Source organism: Impatiens glandulifera, chromosome 3 (assembly GCF_907164915.1).
Source record: "Impatiens glandulifera chromosome 3, dImpGla2.1, whole genome shotgun sequence".
Classification (NCBI taxonomy): Eukaryota; Viridiplantae; Streptophyta; class Magnoliopsida; order Ericales; family Balsaminaceae; genus Impatiens; species Impatiens glandulifera.
The window spans coordinates 15,520,871-15,545,211 of NC_061864.1; the positions used below are offsets into that span (position 1 = coordinate 15,520,871).

Sequence of the window (24,341 nt, forward strand, 5' to 3'; positions counted from 1 at the left end):
TACATTTTTGGCCAATCTTTAACCATTAATTTATTAAACTTTAATTTAAATAAATGAGTAGATTTAGAGGTAGTTTGATTTTTTTTTTACTCAGAATCTATATATTTTATCATTTTTTTTAATCATTAAATTACTTAATTAATTAGACTATTAATTTTTCTTAATTTTTTTTATATAATTTAACAAATTATGTTTTCTAATAATTCAACTAATTAAAAATACTCTATTTTAAAAAATTTATAAATCACTCGAAAAAAATCAATAAATAACGAAGAAGTGGAGTTATATTTTAATTTTAAAGAAAAAGAGATTATACGACAAAAGAAAAAATTAAAATTGAGTCCCAGAAAAAATAGAGTTGGTCCCACACTCCCACAAAAGCGTAAATTTCCAAGGTAGTACTAAACATCTATTTTGTTTCTCTGAATTTCTTTGTAAGGTCTAAAAGCCTGGTTCTTTAATATATATATAAATAGAATAAAATTTAATATTTTAAATTATAAGAAAGAGATTAAAATAATGTTTGATTTATCAATAATTCAACTTGAAAGCTTTATAATTTTTTTTATTATACCTTATTTTTGTTTAGGATTTTTTATTTTATTTAATTAATAATAAAAAAATGCTAATTTTTTGGGGACATTTTCATAATTTATAAATTATTTAAAACTAATTTTGATTAAATTAAAATTTTGTTAATTGTGTAGAAAGATATTAAAGTAAAATTTTTAATTAGTAAATTTAAATTATTTTATTTTTATTAATGTAAAATTAAAAAAAAAAAAATATATATATATATATATATATATATATATATATATAGGATCTTTTAATAAATGTGTGAGTGTTTTACTATTATTTTTGGATTTTATTCCATTTAAAATATTTTTTTTATCATTTTAGTATTATTTTAATCATCAAAATACTTATTTTTCCAACTAAAATAATTTTATTATATTTGTATTAAATTTCAATTTCAATTTTAAATATAAATAATATTTTCATAATTAAACAAATTAAAATCTTAAATAAAACCCCAAAAATTAAATCAAACAAGCTTGTGATATGTAATTAGATTGTGATTTTATTTTAAAACTAAACTTAAATAATTCCAACTAATTGAAGAACCTCTAAAAGAGTTTGTTTAAAAAAAATATTTTTTTTGATTATGATTAAATTTAAAAAAATAAAATCAACAAGTATAATATTTTGGTATAAAAAAGTGTCAATCGATTTTTTTTATAACTGTAATAGATCATAATTCCTCTAAGAAATAAATTAAATCAATATAAAGTTACATGATCACAAAATCTTATATACAAAATTAGAGTGATACAATTTATTTTTATTAAAACATTTTAAGTTTAGTTTTCTAAATAAAAGTTAAAAACAAATTAATACATCACTGAAATGGACAGAAATCTTAGGGAAAATATATAGTAAAATAAAATATATTCTTGTACCACGTTCACACCCACCTCTCCCAGACTCCCACTCCCCCTTTACCTTTATCTCCTTTAAACCTTGGGTAAATTAAAGATAAAACCATAATAATATAAAGTAATTAAATTAATATTTATAAATAATTAAATTAAAATACTTTTTTAGTTTGATTTTTTTCTATAAATTTATTAAAATATAAAAATAAAAAAAGATAGATAATTATGTAAAACTTAAAAAAAAAATTCACTTTTTTTAATTTACTTTCACTTTTATATATTAATAATCTTGAAAAAGTAATGATAATTATAATTATAATAAAATATTAATTTTTAAATAACTTTATTATATTAAAATAATATTTTATAATATTGTAATTAATTAACACGTCCGTAAAATAATTTATAAAATAAAAAAGAAAGAATAAAAAAGTCATTACCATGGATATGTTCATAATAACACAATTGATCCGGGGGCAAAATCGTCTTGAAAAATATTTAGGACGCGCAAATCATTTTCTGTATATATAAGTTTCCATTTGCAAGCAGTTGTTCTCTCTCTCTCTCTGTCTCTCTATATTCTCTCTTTGGTCTGCTCTCGTCGTTCTTCTCTCATTTTCTCTCTAATCGGATCACATTGTTTGTTCACTTTCATCTGAAAGGATGTCTGGACGCGGTAGAGGACGCAGCGGAGGAAGAGGCCAACCTCGACCGGAACAACAACCGTTACCGCAGGCTGGACGCGGCGGAGGAAGAGGCCAACCTCGACCGGAACAACAACCGTTACCGCAGGCTGGACGCGGCGGAGGAAGAGGAACCGGCGATCGAGGATCATCAACTCCTTATGCTGCTGCGGCAGCATCTTCCTCACATGTTCCTTCAGTACCTGTTGTTGCTTCTTCTTCATCTACGGCTTCTTTAGCCGTAGATTTAGAAGAAAAAGTTAAACTATCTTCGACTTCATCAACTGTTGAATCGGCTTCGCAGAAGCCTCAGACAAGCCAGGGGCCGGTTGTGACGGTACCAGTCTCTTCTAGAGGAATCGGACTACCGGATAGGCCTGGTTACGGTACAGCAGGAAAAAAGACGATGATTCGAACTAATCATTTTGCAGTTAATGTAGCGGACTCTGATATACATCAATACGATGTGAGTATATGATAAACACTATATATTTAGACTTGTTTGTGTTCATTTATCTGGTATACAGATCAAAGAGATGAATCATTTCTCTTGATCAGTAGACCAGAATGTGATTTTCTTTATTTAGTCTCTAGGTTTACCACGGCCGCGCACATCTCGGCACAAGTGACGGTTCGCCTTACTTGCTTATTTAATCATCTCTCATTAGAAGAGATTCTGTTTTTTTTTGTTTCTTAGGTTTTATAATAGATTTCATTTCATTTTGATATGTCAAAATTTGATTTATCTCTTGATCTAGTTGCAGTCTCTAGAAGCATCTACTGATTAGATACTTTTATTGATATTTTGCACGTTTCATTTATAACAAAATAATAAGCTCTTTGTATTTAAGATTTGATATTAACATTTCTTAATTTTTTTTATTTCAATGTCATTATAAGATATTCAATTTTGTTATAACAGTCTCTTGTACTTCCACAGAGGTTTATATTTGTACCATATATGCATATAATCTTGTTAGAAACAGTGGATGCTTTGATTTATATGTAATCACTTAGTTTTATTGTTAACAACTCATAGCAGGTCATTGGTTACATCTACACTGTACAATGTTGATGTGTGTTTGTTTTATGATGTATGTTTTTCAAATGAATACTATTTCTTGTCAGTTTTTTGAGATGCTGGAGTTGGTTTATTATTCTAAACTAATTTATTGGTGCATGTAAAATGATTGTGGTATGATCTTAGGTTATTCAAATGGCATGAATTTAATGGGTTTTCACCATTTTAGGATAATGAAAGCCTTGTTATTTGCATTAAGGTTTTATATGTTTGAAGTGCAATTTGATCTTTGTTTGATTTTTTGTACAGGTCTCCATCACTCCTGAGGTGATATCAAAGAAGGTATGCAGGGATATTATGAATTCTCTGATTGATTCTTACATGGAATCACATTTGGGAAAAAGACTGCCTGCATATGATGGCAGGAAAAGTATCTACACTTCAGGGCCTTTGCCCTTTGTGTCCAAGGATTTTGTTGTGAAACTTTTTGACAAGGATGAACCAACAAGGTGATTTCTCTATTAGTTTTTTATTTTAGTGTTTAACATTGCTTAATGCTTCATTTTACTTATTTGATTTGACTTGAAATGAATGATGTGTATGTTCTTGAGGCAGAAAGGAGCGCGAATTTAAGGTGGCAATTAAGTTTGCTGCTAAAGTTGATCTCTATCACCTTCAGCAGTTTTTACAGAGAAAGCAACGAGATCTTCCTCAAGAGTCATTACAAGCTCTTGATGTAGTTCTACGTTCAACTCCTTCAGTAAAGTAAGAACTTGATTTTATGCTTGCAATTATTTCATGCATCACTTTTCTTAAATCGATGTGCTTCTTATTTGTGTATATGAAATTTGTGTTTTTATTATTTTACCATTTTTTGTTGCAGTTATACGGTCGTTGGAAGGTCTTTCTTTTCCCCCAGCCTTGGGCCCCAGGGGACACTCCAAGATGGTCTAGAGTATTGGCTAGGGTTCTACCAAAGCCTTCGTCCTACTCAGATGGGGCTATCGCTTAATATCGGTTTGTAGTCTATCTACATGTCTTCAATTCTTTTTACATCTATAAGCTGTGGAGCAATTCTAGGTTAATTCAACATATAATTTTGATTTTGTAGATATGTCTGCAAGAGCATTTTTTGATCCCATTCCAGTGACAGATTTTATTCAAAAAAATTTCCATATTAGAGATCTACTTAGGCCTTTATCTGACCAAGACCGCATCAAGGTAATTTACAGCTTTCTTTTACATTTGATAAGAAATGTATGATTAGGTGTCAAAACTGACCTGAACCGAAACTTACATTTGATGATCTAACTTGATGTTTATTTCCAGGTTAAGAAGGCCTTGCGAGGTGTTAATGTGCAACTGACACACCTTGAGAATGTAAGGCGAAGAAAAATAACTAATATAACTCAACAACCCATTAGCCAATTGATGTAAGCTATTTTTTCACGCTTCAAAGGATGTCCAGTATCATTTTAATTTTGAATCTTTTTTGTCTTTCTTACTCTTCCAAATTCAAGCTTCAAAGGGTGTAATTGGAAATGCATCTAGCTGTTATGATAAGACATGGTATTGAATTTGGATATTTAGTACCAAATTCATTTATAGATCTACATGAATCTGCAGATTCTTGATCTCTTTATCATGGCATTTTGTTGTCATGAAACATTGGACTGAATTTGGGGTTGCATTACAATATTTAATGCTATTGTAGTCCTTTTAAATCTTAGTTCAATATATATCAAATAATAAATGTGTTTATGTTTGTTTCTTTGTACACCTGGAAACCAGCCACATGGAAAATGCCATTTGAAAGACCATACTTATTCTATTATGCATTAGCAAATACACTTCCTGAGGTGTCTGAAAATTCATTTTGGCTTTATTCTACAACCATCCCCTTTAACTTGAAACTATAAATGTGTTTGTAACTGTTTTTTAGTTTGTTTATTCCTGAACAATGTGATTCAACGTTTTTGCACCTTAGCCATATATTATATATTTTTTTTCAATTGAAGTATTCTTCCCACTGTTAGTAAACTTCAATCACATGTTATTGTTACACTATCGAGCTTTGATTAGTTTGCACATCTTAGACCTGGCGATCTTTTTGAAAGACCATATTTGCACTACTAGTATGCTCTAAAATGTGCATCATGTAGGCAATATCTTGTGTTTTCCTTGGTACTTGGGTATTTTTTTCATATCAGACATTTATCAAAAATATTTCTCCAATTGAATTATTTTTTTTAACCTTTTAATGCACCTCATGATATGTTGTATTTGTTATCACAATTGAGATGGATTGATAAAGTGTGGAACATCTTAGATTTGATGATCTCTCACTTTCTGTTATTTGTTTTTATTAATCTTAAATGTGATTTATCACTTTTATAGGTTCACTGTTGATGACAGTGGTAAAAAGATGTCTGTTGTCCAATACTTCCAGCAACGGTACAATATCAAAGTTAAGTATCCGTCATTGCCTGCTATTCAGTCTGGAAGCGACACAAAGCCTGTTTATCTTCCAATGGAGGTACCTAATACTTGAACTGTTATTCATTTTATGCAAGTCTTTATTTGACTTACCTTGTTTATCTTTTATCAAAACACATTTTCCTTATTTTGGACTATAGCTGTGCAAAATTGTGGAGGGTCAGAGGTACACGAAGAAGCTAAATGAGAAACAAGTAACCAACCTTCTGAAAGCTACCTGTCAAAGACCCAAGATGAGGGAACAGAGTATTAAGCAGGTACTTTTGTTATAGTATCCATGTCTTTGATTAGTTCCTTTGAATCTAATCTTATAGTTCTTTTGTTATATTCTAATGCTGCACAATGATTTTTTTTGGTAGGTGTTTATATTATTGATAATTTTTTTCTCCAGATAAATTTGTTTCCATTCGGTAGATAGATTGAGTCTTTGATTAATGTAAGGTTGACTTACTGCACAATGTTATTTGATTTCTTATTGATAATTTTCTTCTCCAGATGGTTACAAGGAATTCTTACAACAATGACAAGTTTGTTAATGAATTTCGGATGCGTATGAGTCTTGAACCTACAACAGTTGAAGCAAGGGTTCTCCAGCCCCCCCTGGTAATTTCTTTTTCCTGTAAATTATTTGGTTTGCATTTCCATTACTAATAATCTTAAGTAAATCTTTGCAGCTTAGATATAAAGGGTCACAAGAGGCTCCACACGTGGGGCAATGGAATATGATTAATAAGGTATTGTTTGACTTGGCCGTCTGTCTACACATAGTCAAAGCACCCATTTTATGGCATCTCCTAACCTTTTGTCTTCATGTTTAATTATGGGCAGCGAATGTTTACTGGCGCAACCATTAATCACTGGACTTGTGTCAACTTTTCCTCCAGAACACATCCTGATGCGGTAGGCGATTTTTGTTGGGAACTTGTCCAGATGTGCAAGAGTAAAGGGCTGGTATGTATTGTTTTCCATTTCATCTCCTTGTGCATCTTACGTTCTCTCGATGTCACAGATCCTTAATTTAATTTCTCTGTTCTAGAATTTCAACGAGGAGCCACTCATTCCCTTCCAAACAGCGCCTTCTAACCGCATTCCAAAAGCACTGGCTAATATACACACGGAGTGTAAAGAGCAGCTAGCAAAGGTGAAGGAAAGTGGAAAACATCTTCAGTTGCTGATTGTAATATTGCCTGATTTTTCGGGTTCATACGGTAACAAAAACTATATTATTTTAATTAATGTTGTGCACACCTAGCTCCTTATTAATCTTATGGTTTACTTACAGGGACTATAAAGAGGGTTTGTGAAACAGAGCTGGGAATTGTTTCTCAATGTTGCCAGCCCAAACATGTTTCAAGAATTTCTAAGCAATATCTTGAAAATGTTTCATTGAAAATTAATGTGAAGGTTAGTTTAGCTTTTATATATGCTTTTGTTAGAAAGAAAAGAAAAGAAAGGCCATCACTTGAGTTGATAATTAGCATATGAATTACTTTCTTACTTGAATGATAACAATCCCAACCAGGCTGGAGGACGCAATACTGTGCTTGCGAATGCTGTGGATGGAAAATTACCATTTGTGTCTGACATGCCCACCATAATAATTGGTGCTGATGTTACACATCCTTCACCAGGCGAGGACTCAAGCTCCTCCATTGCTGCAGTAAGATGTAGTTTGATTTTTGTTTTTAAATCTATTGTTGGTTGGTCGGTCTTGGTCTTGTTAAAATGTAGTGGTATATTATATGTATATATATTCATTCTCAGGTTGTCGCTTCAATGGACTGGCCTGAAGTAACAAGATACAAAGGATTGGTCTCTGCACAAGGACACAGAGAGGAGATAATAAGTGATCTTTATAAAGAGACTGAGGACCCTAAAAAGGGAAAAGTCATAAGTGGGATGATCAGGTAAAGTTGTACTTACATATGTTTTTGTTTTGCTTCATTTATCCAAATGAAATATCTTTTATTTCTTTCCGACTTGGGTAGGGAACTCCTGATTTCGTTTAGGAAATCCACGGGACAAAAACCTTTTAGAATAATATTCTACAGGTGCGTATCATTTCTCTGCTTAAGTTGTGCAGTTTTGTTGGTTTTGTTTAATATTTCATGTTGCTTAAATGCAGAGATGGTGTAAGTGAAGGTCAGTTCAGCCAAGTATTGCTGTATGAGATTGACGCCATCAGGAAGGTAGTGTTTTCTATTAAAAAAGAAGAAGCCATTAATATTAGATTAATGTTTGTATGTAAATTGAGAAGTACATACATACATGCTTACACTTATGCAGGCATGCTGCTCTCTGGAGGCAAATTACATGCCTAGGATTACATTTGTAGTTGTGCAGAAGAGGCATCACACTCGCCTCTTCCCAATGAATCATGATGACAGAGGATCAACTGACAAGAGTGGAAACATTTTACCAGGTACCTAATATTATTGGGTTGTTGATGTAAATATTTGTTTTAATTTAATTAGTTATTGATTGGATGTCGTGAGTTTGTATATATAGGTACGGTTGTAGATACTAAAATATGCCACCCAAGAGAGTTTGACTTTTATCTGTGCAGTCATTCCGGTATCCAGGTAATGACTAATTAATAATTAGTTAGACTGTAGGAGTAAAATTGAGTTTATTTCTTCTTAATAACAACACTAAGATGAGTTGCTGTGCAAACAAACAGGGGACCAGTCGGCCAACCCACTATCATGTGTTGTACGATGAGAATCGTTTTAGTGCGGATGCTTTGCAAACACTCACCAACAGCTTGTGTTACACTTACGCAAGATGCACGCGATCAGTCTCTATAGGTTTGTCTTTCTCGACAACATATAAAACCACCTTCCTTGCCTATTCTTTATATATTTAATTTGATGAGAATAACAATTGATTGATTTCCCTGATGTGTGCAGTGCCTCCGGCATACTATGCTCATCTTGCTGCGGCGAGGGCGCGCTATTATGTGGAGGGTGATGTTGTTGATACCGGGTCCACAAGTGCCGGAGGGAACACAAGGGAGGGGAGTGCAGCTGTCCGCCCCCTTCCAAATATTTTGGATAATGTGAAGGATGTGATGTTTTACTGCTGAACAACATATTCAGAAGATATTATAACTAAAACCTCTTTTTTGAACAAACACTGGATGGTAAGTTTTTGGTTTTGATATTAGTGGAGGGTTTTTTTTGGTGGTGGAATTAGTAAATGGTGTGGAAATTTGGAGTAAAAGAAAGAAGTTAGTGTGAAGTTGAGTTTTTGATAATGGGAAAGGTATAGAGTTTCATCTTATAAGCTTTTATTTTGACTTAAAGAAATAGTTGGGTTGTGAACTGAAATGAGATGAGATGAAATGAGATGAGATGCATCTTGTTTAAACATTTGGGAATTTCTACAACAGTATCTATAAGGATAAATAGTAATGTTTGCAATTCCTTGTCAGATTTTAGATTTTCTTGTATGTAGTTTTTACCTTTAGTTATATTTATTTGTTATAGATAAAATCATCATGGTTGAAAATTTTAGTTGTTTTTAACTGGAGGGTAAAATAGTTTTGCTCATTTGCTAAATCCATTCAAAATTTCAGTTTTCCTATCAAATATTTTTATATTACATTTTTAGCTATTGAATATATAGAATATTAATGCAAATATGTTTGTTTTATGGGCAAATAACATTATTTGAAATTAACTGAATTATCGGACAATCAAACATGTGCCCATGTTTAATATCTCTACTCATAGATATTGTTTTTTTATTTATTTTTAGAGATACAAAAAAACGTTACTTATATTTTGCTACATAAAATTCATTATGTTTTCAACAGAATACACAAAAAAGTTATTTATTTTTTACATACAATTAAAAAAATTAAAATATGTATAATTTATAAATACATGGATATTTTAAGTGAGCACTACTACCAATTCTTTTTGTCTATTTAAAGCAAATGGGGTTAAATTTCAATTCAAACACACACTAGTACCCATTCATTGCATTGCATGCATATTTGGGTCTGTCAAATAAAAAATCATTTTTCATCTGTACGTTCATAAGAGGAAAAAGGATTGGCAGATTACTTTTTCAGTCCTTTATCTTTTTCTCTTTAATTAATTTCCACCTCTTTTTTTTGATGTATCTCCTTTGATTCAGGAATATAATGCTTTTCCTCCTTATTTGATAGTTAATGATGTTTTGATACAATATTAATTTCTCTTAAAAGTATTTAAAATATATGGATATAAGATGCTGTTATTCTTTTTGTTTCTGAATAATTAGAGAATTACATCTCAAACCAAACAAGTCCGGACCTTCTTTGCTTTAAAAAAAGAAAGATTTGATTTGATACCTTTAAGTTGGTCTATTTGCACCCCCTTTAGACTTGAGGTGGAAGCAAAGAATTAAAATATATGTATTGATTTTTATTCAGTCAATATTTTGCACCCTTATATTTAAAACTTTAAATATACGAATGAATTAAATTTTGCTTGCTTTATTTTGCAGAAAAAAATGTAAGAGAAATATTGCATGATAAACGATAGAGTATATTCTCGGCTACCGAATTTACTTATTTTTCCTTTCTCATTGGAGGAGAAAAATTGTAATTTTTTTAATACAATTTTGCCCCTCCTTAATTCGGCAGCAAATGATCTAATTTCGGTAAACGAGGCCCGGGTACAATCAGAAACCCAGACCCATGACAACAATCCAAACAATGTCGGTCGTAATTTGAATTGTTCCGACATTGTTTGGACTCCCGCTAATGCTTATTAGGTTAACCTTGTACACGAAAATATTGCTTGCCTTACTATGAATTAAATATTTTGATCGTAATAAAATAAAGTGAGTTTTTGGTTTTGATATGATAATAATATTAATTACAACAGTCAGTTCAATCTATATTTATATATCCTTTTTATTTATTTTATTATAAATAAATAAATAATAATATATACATGTATATAAATATATGATATATGATAAAATTTTGATTATTAAATATATATATATATATATATAAATAATAAACTTGAATAAGAGTTTGTTTGGATTTTATTACCATTCAAATTAATATTTAAACTTTTAATTTTTTTAAGTACCATTTTTTAGTCTCATTTCTCGCTTACAGGTATTAATATTTTATTTTATTACACTTTATTTAAGACCATGACATAGATGTATACTTTAGGAACAAAATGATACAAAACTAAACATGTATTTAGACTTGAATTATCTTTAGATGCATGCCCTAGACTTGGATAAATAAATAAGGTGTTGAATAATATTTTTTAAATGTCAAAAATTTAAAGTAGAGACCGTAATGTGACAAACACGTGAAACATAGCGTCAGAGTAATTTCTAACGTTTAATCAAGTACCAAACCATGAACATAATTTCTAAAATGCGGTTGAATACGCAAAATATTTGTTCTTTCATAATTTCTCGAGAAATAAATTATGTGACGACTCTAAAAAGTTAAAGCTAGTTAAAATCGATATTTTTAAATACTCTCTAGTCAAGTTTACCATTTTGATTCCTCGTTTCACTCGATATTCGAGAGGAATATGAGTTATAAGACGCGACTATCTAGTAGCAAAAATCCCTGGTCGGGAATGATCGATTTTTGGCAATTCGATATGAAAATTTTAAATTCTTCACAATTCTTCCGATCAACTATCATATTTTATTTTTGGCAATGTTAAATAGTTTGTAATATATTTTTATCATATTTTATTTATTTATTTTTGATTAATTGTCTAATTGATTAATAATATAATGAATGAAAATAGAGCTAGTTATTAAATATTTCGTTTAGAACAAGTACTCCTAGAGTTAATATAATAATAATTATTTTTGTATTCACATCATAATCTTTTTAAAAAATGCTTTTGGTTGAAAATTACCATTAATAATTAAGGGTTTGTTTGATTCTGCGTTTATAAGCCGTTTATGGGCGTATGCCTAATAAGTTAAGTTGTGTTATAGTAACTTTGCGTAATAAACTCACGCAAAAAATTATAATCAAATATACTTTTGCGTTTAAACTCAATTTTCTCTCTTCCTCTATCCTTACGTTTAAAATTATAATCTCAGCATTTTTCTCTCTCATTATTTTAAAATATTTTTTTATTCATTATCTCTTATCTATTTCATTCATTTCTAATAATTTTATTCATTCTCTCTCATCTATTTAATATCTTTCTAATCATTTTATTCATTATCTCTCATCTATTCCATATATTTATAATATTTTTATATATTTATATAAAATTATTATAATATAAAAACATATATTTAAATATATTTTTATTTATTAATTATAATATATGTATCTTAATATAAAATAATTAAGTAAAATATAAAATATAAATTTTTTTTATTTATAATTATAATTTTAGAAATTAAACTAGCCTTAATTATCTAAAAATATATATTACAATTGAAATGAATAATAATACGAATAGGGTGAGAGAGTTCGAAAATAAATTGACAATTAAAAAATTGAATTAGAAAAGAGTGTGTAAATGTGAAATATATATATAATAATAAATTATTTTCTATATTCATATGATTTATTTTAAAATATATTAATTTTTAATTTAAGTCACTTATTAATATTTAAAATTATATATTATCAATTTTTTTTATAAAAATTAATATATTAATATAATTTATTTTGAAATATATACTATCTTAAATTTAAATAATTTATTCATATTTAAAATTAAATTAATAAATATATATAACATTATATATATATATATATATAATATTAATTATTAAATAATATTATAAATATAAAAAATAAATGAGCTGAACGTATAAGCTGAATCCAACATACTTAAACTTAAGAATTAAATAAGTTAAAATTCATATCCAACATATTAGAGAATAAACTGATAAGCTAGCGTCAAAATGAGAATAGGCAGAATGAAACTAGCCCTAAGTTAGTTGATTTGAGTTTTTGTTTCTTTTCAAAAAAAAATTGGCATTTTTTTTATAAATTATATATATTTTGTAAGTTAAAACCCTTCGTTTATTAAATTTAGATTTTAAATATAAATAAACTAATAATTAAAACAATTAAAACTCAAATAACTTATATTTTTTATTAAACAAATTTAAAAAACAAATAAAAATAATAATAACAAATAGCTCTTAAATAATTTATGAAATTACATTTCATAAAAGTTAAACAATAAATATAAATATTTTTAATAATTTAATTTAAATTGGACTAAAATACCCTAAATCAAAAAAGAATTAAAAAAAATAAAGGAAAATAAGTATACGGGTAGTGTGTAAAAAATTCAGTGAAAAGAAAGTAGGTCCTACAAAAACAGAAAAGTAATGGTAAAGTAGGTCCCACAAAAGCATAAAAGTAATATAAAATGATTACTTCGTACAAAATCAAATCAAAATCCTAGGTCGTGTTCAGCGTGTTTTTTATTTAATTTATACCAAAAAAAAAAAAAAAAAATCAATTTTTTATAATAATATTATATTTTAATACTTTTAAATTTTTTTACTAAAAATAATTCTAATTTCCTCAAAATTATTCATTAAAATTATTTTTCTCCCTCCGTATACTAGAGTTGTTATTTTTTAAGTTATTCATTATTCTAATCATAAATATTTTAATAATTCGTTACAAATATTTCAAACAAATATTAACAATAAAAAAAGGGGTGATACGAAAAATTTGACGAGATGATTCTAAAAATCCCATTAAATGCGTTGGTATTGCGCAAATGATCATTTCAAAATATTCTGACGAAATTACTCTGTTGCGTAACGCGATGGCAGGATTGTCTCGTAAAAGAAAAATATTTTGGTCAGTCTATAATTGCATTACTTCAATGGTGTCGTCGCGAGACGATCTTACCCTTCGCGAGACGATCTTGCCATTTGCGAGACGATTTTGCCTGGGTAGTCCGAACTTTTTACAGGTTTTTCTGTCGCAAAATTATTCTGCCATTCAAATTACGCGACATAAATAATTTCATCAGAATATTTTAAAGTGATAACCAGCGCATTTAAGAATTTTTAAAATAATATCGTCAAATTTTCAGCTTATACTGGGCAGACGGGGTATAGAAAAAGTAATCGAAATGGTTTATTCTATGCTTCACCTCCTATTATTATCTGTTCAAAATACAAAATATATTTATACAGTTAATAAATTCAGTATTTATTTATTTTTTTGTTTAAAGTATTTGAATTAAAACTCAATCAGTTTCTAGTTCATATATATATATATATATTAAAATAATTTAAAGAAAAAGAAGGAATAATCAATGAATAAATTGGTTGGATGAATTAAAGAGGATGTAAGATGATGTTTGTTTTTTTGGTTATTAGAATAATTCAAAATCAAATCAGGCCGAATTTTTTTTTTTTTTTTCAGATTTAGATTATTTATATTCAGTTATTGAAATAATTTTGTTTGTCATGAAAGGTTAAAACTACTGAGTACACATATTTAAATTATATTATATATATATATATATTTTAAAAGAGAATAAAAAATATTTTATGTTTGGATGATGGGTTTTTACTTAGAAATGTGAACAAATGAAAATGTTTGGTTAATGAGTGTAATTCCATCTTATTAATTTTATTACCCAATTCACAATAAGAGGAATATTCAATTTTTTCTCTATAATAATTATAATTATATTACTCCTTTTTTATAATTAAAATTATAATAATTCTAGTTTATTTATTAAAATAAATTATTTAAAATAACATCAAGTGATTATTTAAAATAAAATAAAATATAATTAATAATAATTTTAATAAAATACATTTTTATTAATAATTACAATAATTAATAACAGTATAAGTCATTTTTATATAATTAGTTTTAAATATTATATATTAATAAAATTATAATAAATTAATTAAAATGAAAAATATAAAATCTTAAAAATAAAATAAAAAATTTAATTTTATATAATAAAAACTGTTATAAAAGAATTATATCATGTTAAATTTGTGTTATATTTAACTTAAATGTGTTTGATTCATATTAATATATAATATTTTAACGATTTTATCTCATTTTTTTTTTATGTTTGATTGGTACTTTTTTTTTTATTGTAATTTTACAAAATTTGGTAATATGCTGACAAATTTTGTAACTATTGTAAAATTTTTGTAACCATTCAACTATTTTTGTTTTAATTTATTTTAGAAAAAAAATGTAACTTATATGACTAAGTGATATTAAATGTTTATATATTTATTATTTTATTTAAGTATGTCATACTTGAATAACCAAGGTCTTGTTCGGATTGGAGTTTTTGAAAAAACCTAGAGAAAAAAAATAATAATGATTGGTGATAATTTTGAAGAGGTGATGATTATTTTTGGTAAAAAAATTTAAGGAGTTTGAATATATATGAATAAAATAAAAAATAATAATTTAAAATAAAATGTATTTTAGTATATTGGTTAATGAAATGAGTGGTGTGTGTGATTGTTGAGAAGTGATTGATTGGAAAATTGATTTTGAATGAATTTTTTAAAAAATTGAAAGAAAACCAAAGCACAAGTGTCCCTTTAATTTATAAATTGATTGATCAAAGAATATATATATAAGATTTGTTTTTGTAAATTGTGCAATTGTAAAGACTCAAACTTATGACAATAAGAAATGAGTTTTCTGAACTATGTATATATAAAAATGGTTGATTATTTAAATAATTGTGCATTCATTTCAAATTCCGAATGAGATAAAATATGATTAATTAAAAAATATAAGAGTTAAAGGTATTGTTTAATATATTATTTTGATACATATTTATTTTAAAATCTTGAATGATGAAAATGTTTAGAAGATTTAGAATGAACAAATATGTTACAACATTCAAAAATATATAACCCAACTAAAGCCTAGATAGCTATCAAATTTGTTCAATTTTTCTATAAAATTATTACAAAAATTCTGCTCATTAGTCATTAATGGACAAAATTACATTGTCACAACATAGTGTCTTCATTCAAGGGAGGGGAAGATTCAAGATAATGTCTACATTGCACAAAATTAAAGTTGATGCACAAGTTTAAAATGACAAAAAAATGAAGAAATTTAATTGTGCAATTAAGCTATATTATTCTAATTAAAGCATCCAATTCAATAAAGTTGAAAATGCTTTTAATAAATGAGTTGATTTAATAATAACCTGCATATCTTTTTGTCTCACAATCAAAATACTTCAATGGTGCAAAGTTAGGGAAATTTAGAAAATCAATATACAAATAACAAATAGATCATCTATCTTTAATTAGCCTTCTTTACAAAGATTTACAAATGATGAAATCTTATGAATCATAATGTGAAGAAATGGATTGACCATAAGGATTGACCATAACAAATCATATATATATGAACAAATTTATAAGATGAATGAATGACTAAAGATTAAGCAATATATAAAATAAATGTGTCTTTTAAATACTTGAAATATAGATATCCCCTTAAAAGAATATGACATTTTTCTCACAAGTAAATAAAGAAGCATGGTTCAATCAATTGTTACTCACTTATATAAACATATTTATTTTGTAACATTATATACTAAAAAAATGAACATCATCAAATCTTAATGAAAGGTGCATTGGTTCCTAAGGTGATTAAATGAGAAATGAAATTCAAAAATGGATATGAAGATATTAAAATAATGAATTAGGCAATCCATTCCTAACCAAATCAAGCACGTGTACATTGATTATTAAGGTGTGATTAAATGAGAAATGAAATTTAGAAATGGATATGAAGATATTCAAATAATGAATTAGACAATCTTAACTAAAACAAGCATGGAGAATATATATAAAAAATTATATATATTTTGTGAAACAATTTCAAGACATAAATTTTGCACGCACCTCAAATAATCTTACAAAAAATACTCAATATTTTATCAAGATCTTCACTTCAATTCATTTGATATAGGATAACTTAAATAGACCATACATTATACAAAACCATTTATTCAACTTGTATGAATGATAATGAAACATGTAACATGATTTGGCAACATGTCCATTTATATATATATCAACCATTTTGGAATTGCTGTCCATTTCTTTTCAAATCCACACATATATATTATACTATTCTTTTTAGATTTGGGTAAATACAAAATGATAAGATCATTTTCCCCAAAAAATAAAATAAAATTAAAAGATCAAGGACAACTTCAATTGTGACAAATAATTATTGATAATTCTAAGTAATCTTACAAATCATGTAATTAAAGCATCCTCACTCAATCTTCAACATCTATGAATGTAAATTTCAAAACCATATATACACAATTATTAAAATATTGAATGATAAAAACTCATATATTATTGAGGCATACACAAGACAAGCATGTAGTTAGATTGTCAACTGGCAATAGAAATATTAATATTATACTAACTTGTAATAAATATTGGAGAACATCCACAATTTGTGAATATGTAAAACCAATATTATTGGATGAACATTAAAACTTCAAAGTTGAATATGTATAAGGAGACATCAAGATAACCCTTCTTAGTCTCTAACAACCTTAGAAATGAACACAATTATCTTAAAATTTGAGTATAGTATACCAAAAGATCAATAAACAACTATGAAATCATATAAACGAAGATAAACAATATTCAAAACCTAGAAGACGATGAATCAATTAGAATCAAACACATAAACGAGTAGAAATAGACATTCAATTATATTCTTCGACTAACGAAAATATAGCGAGATAATGAGAATCAACAAGAATATACGATAGTAGTATTAAGAAATCCGAACAGAGAAATACTCGTTTCATAGGGAAGAAAAAAAAGAAAAAAAAAGTGGCGGCAGAAAATGAGCTAAGATTAATTAGGGTTATCAATAACCCTAAACTTAATTTTAGGGTTTACAGCAAAAATTAATAGGTCCTCTTTACCCTTTTAAAAAATTGATATTTAAATAATAATAATAATATTAAGTAATTAAATATTGAGTTTATTTAAATTACTCACAGTTATTATGTTTGTTTATTATTTATATTAAAATATTTTTGATTTTAATGAATTTATTATTTAATTACAAGTTATATTCAAAACATAGAATTTTGTGAAAGGAGGGTATAATTGTCTGTAGAAAATATCTCTGACGAGTGACGCGCCGTTCTTTAAATAGCTCCCTTTCTGCCTCCTTCTTCCTCCCTCGTTTCATTTCTCTCTCTTTCTCTTTCTTTCTCTCTCCATATCTATCTTTCTCTCTCTATATATACACACATACACTGTATACAGAGCACCAACTATTTCGCTCTCATTTCTCGCCATCACATTTTGCTTATTCACTTGAATCGGAAGAACTACAATGTCTGGACGCGGTAGAGGACGCGGCGTTGGTGGAAGAGGCCAAACAGGTGCAGATCAATCGTTGTCGCAAGCAGGACGCAGCGGCGGAAGAGTGTACGGTGGCCGCGGATCATCAAATCCTTACGTTTCTTCTGCTGCAGCGCCTCAAACTACTTCTAGTTCTGCTTATTCTCAATCTCATTCTTCCTCATTGCATGTTTCTTCTTCATCGGCGGTTTCCTTAGCTACGGATGTTGAAAAGAAGCTTAACCTAGCTTCGACTTCACGAGCTGTTCAATCGGCTTCTCCGCAGCCTCAGGCCATGAAAGAGCCGTCTCCTACTCCGGTTGTGATCCCGTCACCTTTACCTAGATCATCAAGAGCTGTCGAAATGCCGGATAGACCAGATTTCGGGAGGATCGGCCAGAAGATCACAGTCCGTACGAATCATTTTGCTGTTAAATCATCGAACGTCGATGTTCATCAATACGATGTGAGTATTTACGTTGAGTAGTTAGTCGATTATTCTTTGATTTACTGTTCATGTGAATCTCTTGTCAGTTTTGATAAATCATGTAAGAGATCAAATCATAGGTAGTCAAGAGTCAATTTCTTCCTACCGAGAACGAACGCCTTCCACGCCTTAAGAATATCTAGGAAATATTGCTGTAGATTCGATAGTTCTATCCACTGTTTAAACATTAAATATATTTTTATTAATATTTTGCACATCTTTTATAATATAACTACAAAATAGTCAGCTCTTTATATTTTAATATTAATATCCCTGCATATACCTTCTTTGATGTTTTCTCATTTCTCAAATTAATACTATTTTCTTGTCAATTTCTTGAGATGCCTGAGTTGGTTTATTTATTCTAAACAAATTCATTGGTGCATGCAAAATGATTGTGGTATGATCTTAGGTAATTCAAATGGCATGAATTTATTGGGTTTTCACCGTTTTAAGATGATGAAGGCCTTGTTATTTGCATTAAGGTTCTATATGTTTGAAGTGCAATCTAATCTTTGTTTGATTTATTGTAATAGGTCTCCATTACTCCTGAGGTGACGTCAAAGAAGGTATGCAGGGACATAATGAATACTCTGATTGATTCATACATGGAATCGCATTTGGGGAAACGGCTGCCTGCCTATGATGGCAGCAAGAGTATCTACACTGCAGGGCCGTTGCCATTTGTATCAAAAGATTTTGTTGTGAAACTATTCGACAAGGATGATCCTACAAGGTGATTTTTACATTGCTTAATTAATGCTTCGTTGATTTGATTTGAAATGAATGACATGTCTGTTCTTGAGGCATGCAGGAAGGACCGTGATTTCAGGGTGATAATAAAGTTTGCTGCTAAAGTGGATTTGTATCACCTTCAACAGTTTTTACAGAGAAAACAAAAGGATCTTCCTCAAGAGTCATTGCAAGCTCTTGATGTAGTTCTAAGATCAACTCCTTCTGTGAAGTAAGAAGTTTATTTTATATATGCTTGCATTCATTTCATATATCAGTATTGTTGAGTTGTCATGAATGTATTTTCTTGCATCAATATTGTTCTTATTTGTGATTTTATGTTTTACCAATATCATTTTCTTTTGCAGTTATACTGTTGTGGGGAGGTCATTCTTCTCACCTAGCCTTGGTCCAAAGGGGAAACTTGATGCTGGCCTAGAGTATTGGCTAGGCTTCTACCAAAGCCTCCGACCTACTCAGATGGGGCTTTCTCTCAACATAGGTTTGTAGTCTTAGAAGCTTAATTATAAACATGTCTTCAACATTATTTTTACATTTGTACTAACTGTGGGAGCAATATTTTGTTTTTGTAGATATGTCAGCAAGAGCATTTTTTGATCCAATCCTAGTGACAGACTTTATTGAAAAACAACTCCATATTAGAGATCTATCTCGGCCTTTATCTGACCAAGACCGAGTCAAGGTAATTTACAACTTTCTTCTACATTGGAGAAGTGCATGATTGAGTAAAAACTGAACTAGGGTCAGAATTCACTTAATTGGTGTTTTATTACAGATTAAGAAGGCCTTGAGAGGTGTCAGTGTGCAGCTAATTCACATGGAAAATATCAGGCGCAGAAAGATAGTTAGTCTATCTCAGAAACCAATTAGCCAACTCATGTAAGCTAATTTTGCACACTTCAGAGCTTGTTTTTCAGTATCATCAAATTTTGTTTGAATCTGCTTTCTCTTGCTAACTCTCTATAATGAACTAGCAGATGGTGCACATTTTGTGCTTTCCATGGTGCTTTCTTTGGCACTTTTTATTATTTGATTTTTTTTTCTCCAATCGAAGTATTCTTCCAACCTATGTAATACACTTCATTACATGCATGTTGTATACGTTATCAGTTTTGATCTTTTTGGTTGATTTTCTTAATATTAAATGAGATTTTGCACTTTTATAGGTTCACGATTGATGATAAAAAGATGTCTGTTGTCCAGTACTTCCAACAACGGTATAATTTCAAAGTTAAATATCCTTCCTTGCCAGCAATTCAGTCTGGAAGCGACTCAAAGCCAATTTATCTACCAATGGAGGTACCTATGTCATTTGAACTATTTTTTTTGCCAGTCTTTATTTGACTTACCTGGTTTATCATTTTTCTAAAACTCACTTTCCTTATTTTGGACTATAGGTGTGCAAAATTGTTGAGGGTCAGAGGTATTTGAAGAAGCTAAATGAGAAGCAGGTATCCAACCTTCTGAAGGCTACCTGCCAAAGACCCAAGATGAGGGAACAAAGCATTAGAAAGGTATTTTGGTTTCCATTCTGTAGATAGATTCTTGTCTTTGATTAGTTCCATTGAAACTAATCTTTCAGTTCTTTTTTATTAATTAGTTTCTTATTGATAATTTTCTTCTCTAGATGGTGGCTGGAAACAACTACAGCATTGACAAGTTTGTAAATGAATTTGGGTTAAGTATAAATCCTGAACCCACAACGGTTGAAGCAAGGGTTATCCCGCCTCCCATGGTAATTCACTTTAGTCTTGTAAATTAATTAATTTGCGTTTCCATTACTAATAGTCTTAAGTAAATCTTTGCAGCTCAAATACAATGGATCTCAAGAGGCTCCACGTGTGGGCCAATGGAATATGATGAATAAGGTATTGTTTGATTTGGATGTCTGTCTGTCTGTCTGTCTGCGACTGACATATATAGTCATTTTATGGCAGAGAGCTTCTTGTTGTCGTGTCGCCTAATCCTTTGTTTTCATGTTTAATTGTGGCAGAGAATGTATAATGGGGCAACCATAGATTACTGGACTTGTGTGAACTTCTCAAGATTACAACATGATCAGGTCGGCAATTTTTGTTGGGAGCTCGTGCAAATGTGCAAAAGCAAAGGGCTGGTATGTATTGTTTTTCATCTCATCTCCTTGTGAATCTTATGTTCTCTCGATGTCACCGATATCCTTAATTTAAGTTCCCTCTCTTCTAGAATATCAAAGAGGAGCCGCTTATTCCCTTCTATGCATCACCGTCTAACCGCATTGGAAATGCACTAGCTACTATACACACGCAGTGTAAAGAGAAGCTAGCAACGTTGAAGGAAAGCGGCAAACATCTTCAATTGCTGATTGTCATCTTGCCTGATTTTTCGGGTTCATACGGTAACAAACACATTCTTCTTCTATAGAATTATTTGAATTAATGTTGTGCAAACCTAGATCCTAATTAATATTTTTTTGGGAAAATTCCTAATTATTATTATGGTTTACTTGCAGGGACGATAAAGAGGATATGTGAAACTGAATTAGGGATTGTTTCTCAATGTATTCAGCCTAAAAGAGCTGCCAATGTGTCTAAGCAGTATCTTGAAAATGTTACGATGAAAATTAACGTGAAGGTTGGTTTAGCTGTTAGAAAGAAAAGACAAACCCTCAGTTGAGTTAATAATTTCTTATTTATTTGAATGTTAACAATGCCAGACCGGAGGGCGCAATGCAGTGCTTGCGACTGCTGTGGATAGGAAAATACCTTTTGTGTCTGATCTGCCTACTATAATATTTGGTGCTGATGTTACTCATCCTCCTCCAGGAGAGGACTCAAACTCTTCAATTGCAGCGGTAAGATGTTTTTGTAAGGATTGAAGGTCTTCTATTCTATTAGCTATTGGGTTGGTGGGTCTTGTTAAAAATGTAGGATTATATTATCAGGTGGTTGCTTCAATGGATTGGCCAGAGGTAACCAAGTATAGAGGATTGGTATCTTCTCAAGGGCACAGAGAGGAGATCATCAGTGATCTGTACAATGAGATTGATGACCCTATAAGGGGAAAAGTTAAAACTGGGATGATTAGGTAAAATATTAATCACATGTTTGTGTTTAATTACTTCTTTTATGGAAGTCAAATAATAACAATAATTTGTTTATTTTGGTGACTTTGTAGGGAACATTTGATTGCGTTTAGGAGATCCACCGGTTATAAACCTTCGAGGATAATTTTCTATAGGTGCATTTATTTAGTCTTACGTTTGCTTCCATGCATGCAAAAGCTAATAATAATATGTTGTTTAAATGCAGAGACGGTGTGAGTGAAGGGCAGTTCAGCCAAGTTTTGTTGTTCGAGATTGATGCCATTCGGAAGGTGGTAGTTTGTTTGTTGTTTGAATATAATTAAAATGAATAGCAATTAACACAGTAGATTACATGTGTTATGCAGGCATGTTGCTCGCTGGAGGAAAATTACCTGCCACGAATTACATTTGTGGTTGTGCAGAAGAGGCATCACACTCGCCTCTTCCCAATGAATCATGATGATAGAGGATCAACTGACCGGAGTGGAAACATTTTACCAGGTATGTTAATATTATTGTTTGTCTAGCTAGTTTTAATTTAACTTAATTATTGATTGAATTGGTATGTATAGGTACGGTTGTTGATACTAGTATCTGCCACCCTAGAGAATTTGACTTCTATCTGTGCAGTCATTCTGGCATCCAGGTAATGTAGTTGAGAGTAAATTAATGAATTAATGAATTGTTAATGAAAAGTAAAGATTAATGTACTGTTAATGTGGTGAACAAACTGAAACAGGGAACTAGTCGGCCAGCCCACTATCACGTGTTGTACGATGAAAATGGTTTTAGTGCAGATGCACTGCAGGGACTTACCAATAGCTTGTGTTACACGTAAGCATTGCCTTGGATCTTCTTTTTCTTCTTCTTCCTCGTATAGTTTATAGAATAGTTGTTTTAATAACAGTGGAATCTGAATGTTGTTGTTTCCTAATTACTTACAGGTACGTGAGATGCACTAGATCAGTCTCTATAGGTATGTGTTCCTTAATAATTCCTGAGGAGAACAAACTATTTAATTTAATTAGTTGATGAGAATAAGAAATGATTCTGATGTAAATATATATATGCAGTGCCTCCGGCATACTATGCTCATCTTGCCGCGTCAAGGGCACGCTATTACGTGGAGGGTGATGCAGGCGCAGTTGATACGTCCAGCAGTGCAGGAGTGGAGAACACAAGGGAGGGGGTTGCAGCTGTCCGGAACCTTCCAAAAGTTTTGGAGAATGTCACAAATGTCATGTTTTACTGCTGAACAACATGCATGCATCATACATACACATTAGATACTAATTGAAAAACTCTCTTTGGAAAGAAAACTAGATCAGGTTTTGGTTTTGGTTTTGGGATTAAGTGTTTGTTTGTATGTATGTTAGATAAACTTGATGAATTTCAGATATGTTTACTAGCTAAAAGATGGTCTGTTTTCTACATTGATTATGATCAAATGTTGTTGACGACCCACCTTAATTAGGGTTCTAAATATTCCTCCCAATTCTAGTGCATGCATGCTTACAAAAGTGTTTTATTTGACTTAATTTATTGATTGTTTTCTAGTTAGGAAAGGTTAATTTGCTACATCTTCATTATTATAGTGTAGGTCAACTTTGTGTTCAATGTTTTGCTTCCTCTATGAATCGTATGCAAACTATTTATGACTTCATCCTTTCATTCATAATGTTATTTTCAAAAACAAAATTCCAAATCTAGTTTTCTTAAGAGGAATTATTCCATACTAGTGTTCCTTCTACTCAAATTTATATTTGGAGTAGGAAGAAGGATATATTCAAATGTTTTAAATATATTTATATATATATATAATTCTTGATTTAATTTGCTATTTTTTTTTGTCAGATTTTATCACATTTATTTAGTTAGAAAATTTTATTTTAAATAATTATTATATTTTATTATTATTTTGAGACTTGATATTTATAATTTTTAAGTAAGAAAAATTATTTTAAAATTTTTATTACGTAATAATTTTTACTTTATTTTGCTTGATTATTTTAAAGTTAACATATTAGAATATAAATGA

At 29.6% G+C, this 24,341-nt stretch overlaps 2 protein-coding genes across 2 annotated transcripts; both read left to right on the forward strand.

The window, feature by feature from the left end:
- The first annotated feature begins 2,017 nt into the window (after window positions 1-2,017).
- On the forward strand, window positions 2,018-8,960 carry LOC124932138 (protein argonaute MEL1-like). The gene is made up of 21 exons (XM_047472744.1): window positions 2,018-2,588; window positions 3,453-3,652; window positions 3,759-3,908; window positions 4,027-4,160; window positions 4,255-4,364; window positions 4,473-4,576; window positions 5,541-5,679; window positions 5,780-5,896; window positions 6,135-6,242; window positions 6,314-6,373; window positions 6,468-6,590; window positions 6,676-6,847; window positions 6,922-7,043; window positions 7,162-7,299; window positions 7,404-7,546; window positions 7,628-7,690; window positions 7,765-7,828; window positions 7,926-8,061; window positions 8,148-8,221; window positions 8,320-8,446; window positions 8,549-8,960. Exons 1-21 carry the CDS (start codon window positions 2,103-2,105, stop codon window positions 8,722-8,724), a joined length of 2,946 nt encoding a protein of 981 aa, XP_047328700.1. The 5' UTR covers window positions 2,018-2,102; the 3' UTR covers window positions 8,725-8,960.
- A 9,029-nt stretch (window positions 8,961-17,989) lies between these two features.
- On the forward strand, window positions 17,990-23,141 carry LOC124929828 (protein argonaute MEL1-like). Its single transcript, XM_047470215.1, has 20 exons — window positions 17,990-18,468; window positions 19,026-19,225; window positions 19,304-19,453; window positions 19,590-19,723; window positions 19,815-19,924; window positions 20,018-20,121; window positions 20,409-20,541; window positions 20,640-20,756; window positions 20,870-20,977; window positions 21,051-21,110; window positions 21,236-21,355; window positions 21,445-21,616; window positions 21,731-21,852; window positions 21,935-22,072; window positions 22,163-22,305; window positions 22,396-22,458; window positions 22,530-22,593; window positions 22,669-22,804; window positions 22,876-22,949; window positions 23,043-23,141. The coding sequence occupies exons 1-20, from the start codon at window positions 17,995-17,997 to the stop codon at window positions 23,139-23,141; spliced, it is 2,721 nt and encodes a 906-aa protein (XP_047326171.1). The 5' UTR covers window positions 17,990-17,994.
- Window positions 23,142-24,341: the final 1,200 nt, after the last annotated feature.

Coding starts and splice junctions, on each gene's coding strand:
- LOC124932138 (XM_047472744.1), top strand. CDS start 2,103: ATGTCTGGACGCGGTAGAGGACGCAGCGGAGGAAGAGGCCAACCTCGA. Junction 4,161..4,254: donor GGGGCTATCGCTTAATATCG/GTTTGTAGTCTA, acceptor TTGATTTTGTAG/ATATGTCTGCAAGAGCATTT. Junction 6,848..6,921: donor TGATTTTTCGGGTTCATACG/GTAACAAAAACT, acceptor GTTTACTTACAG/GGACTATAAAGAGGGTTTGT.
- LOC124929828 (XM_047470215.1), top strand. CDS start 17,995: ATGTCTGGACGCGGTAGAGGACGCGGCGTTGGTGGAAGAGGCCAAACA. Junction 19,454..19,589: donor AGATCAACTCCTTCTGTGAA/GTAAGAAGTTTA, acceptor TTTCTTTTGCAG/TTATACTGTTGTGGGGAGGT. Junction 21,853..21,934: donor CGATGAAAATTAACGTGAAG/GTTGGTTTAGCT, acceptor TAACAATGCCAG/ACCGGAGGGCGCAATGCAGT.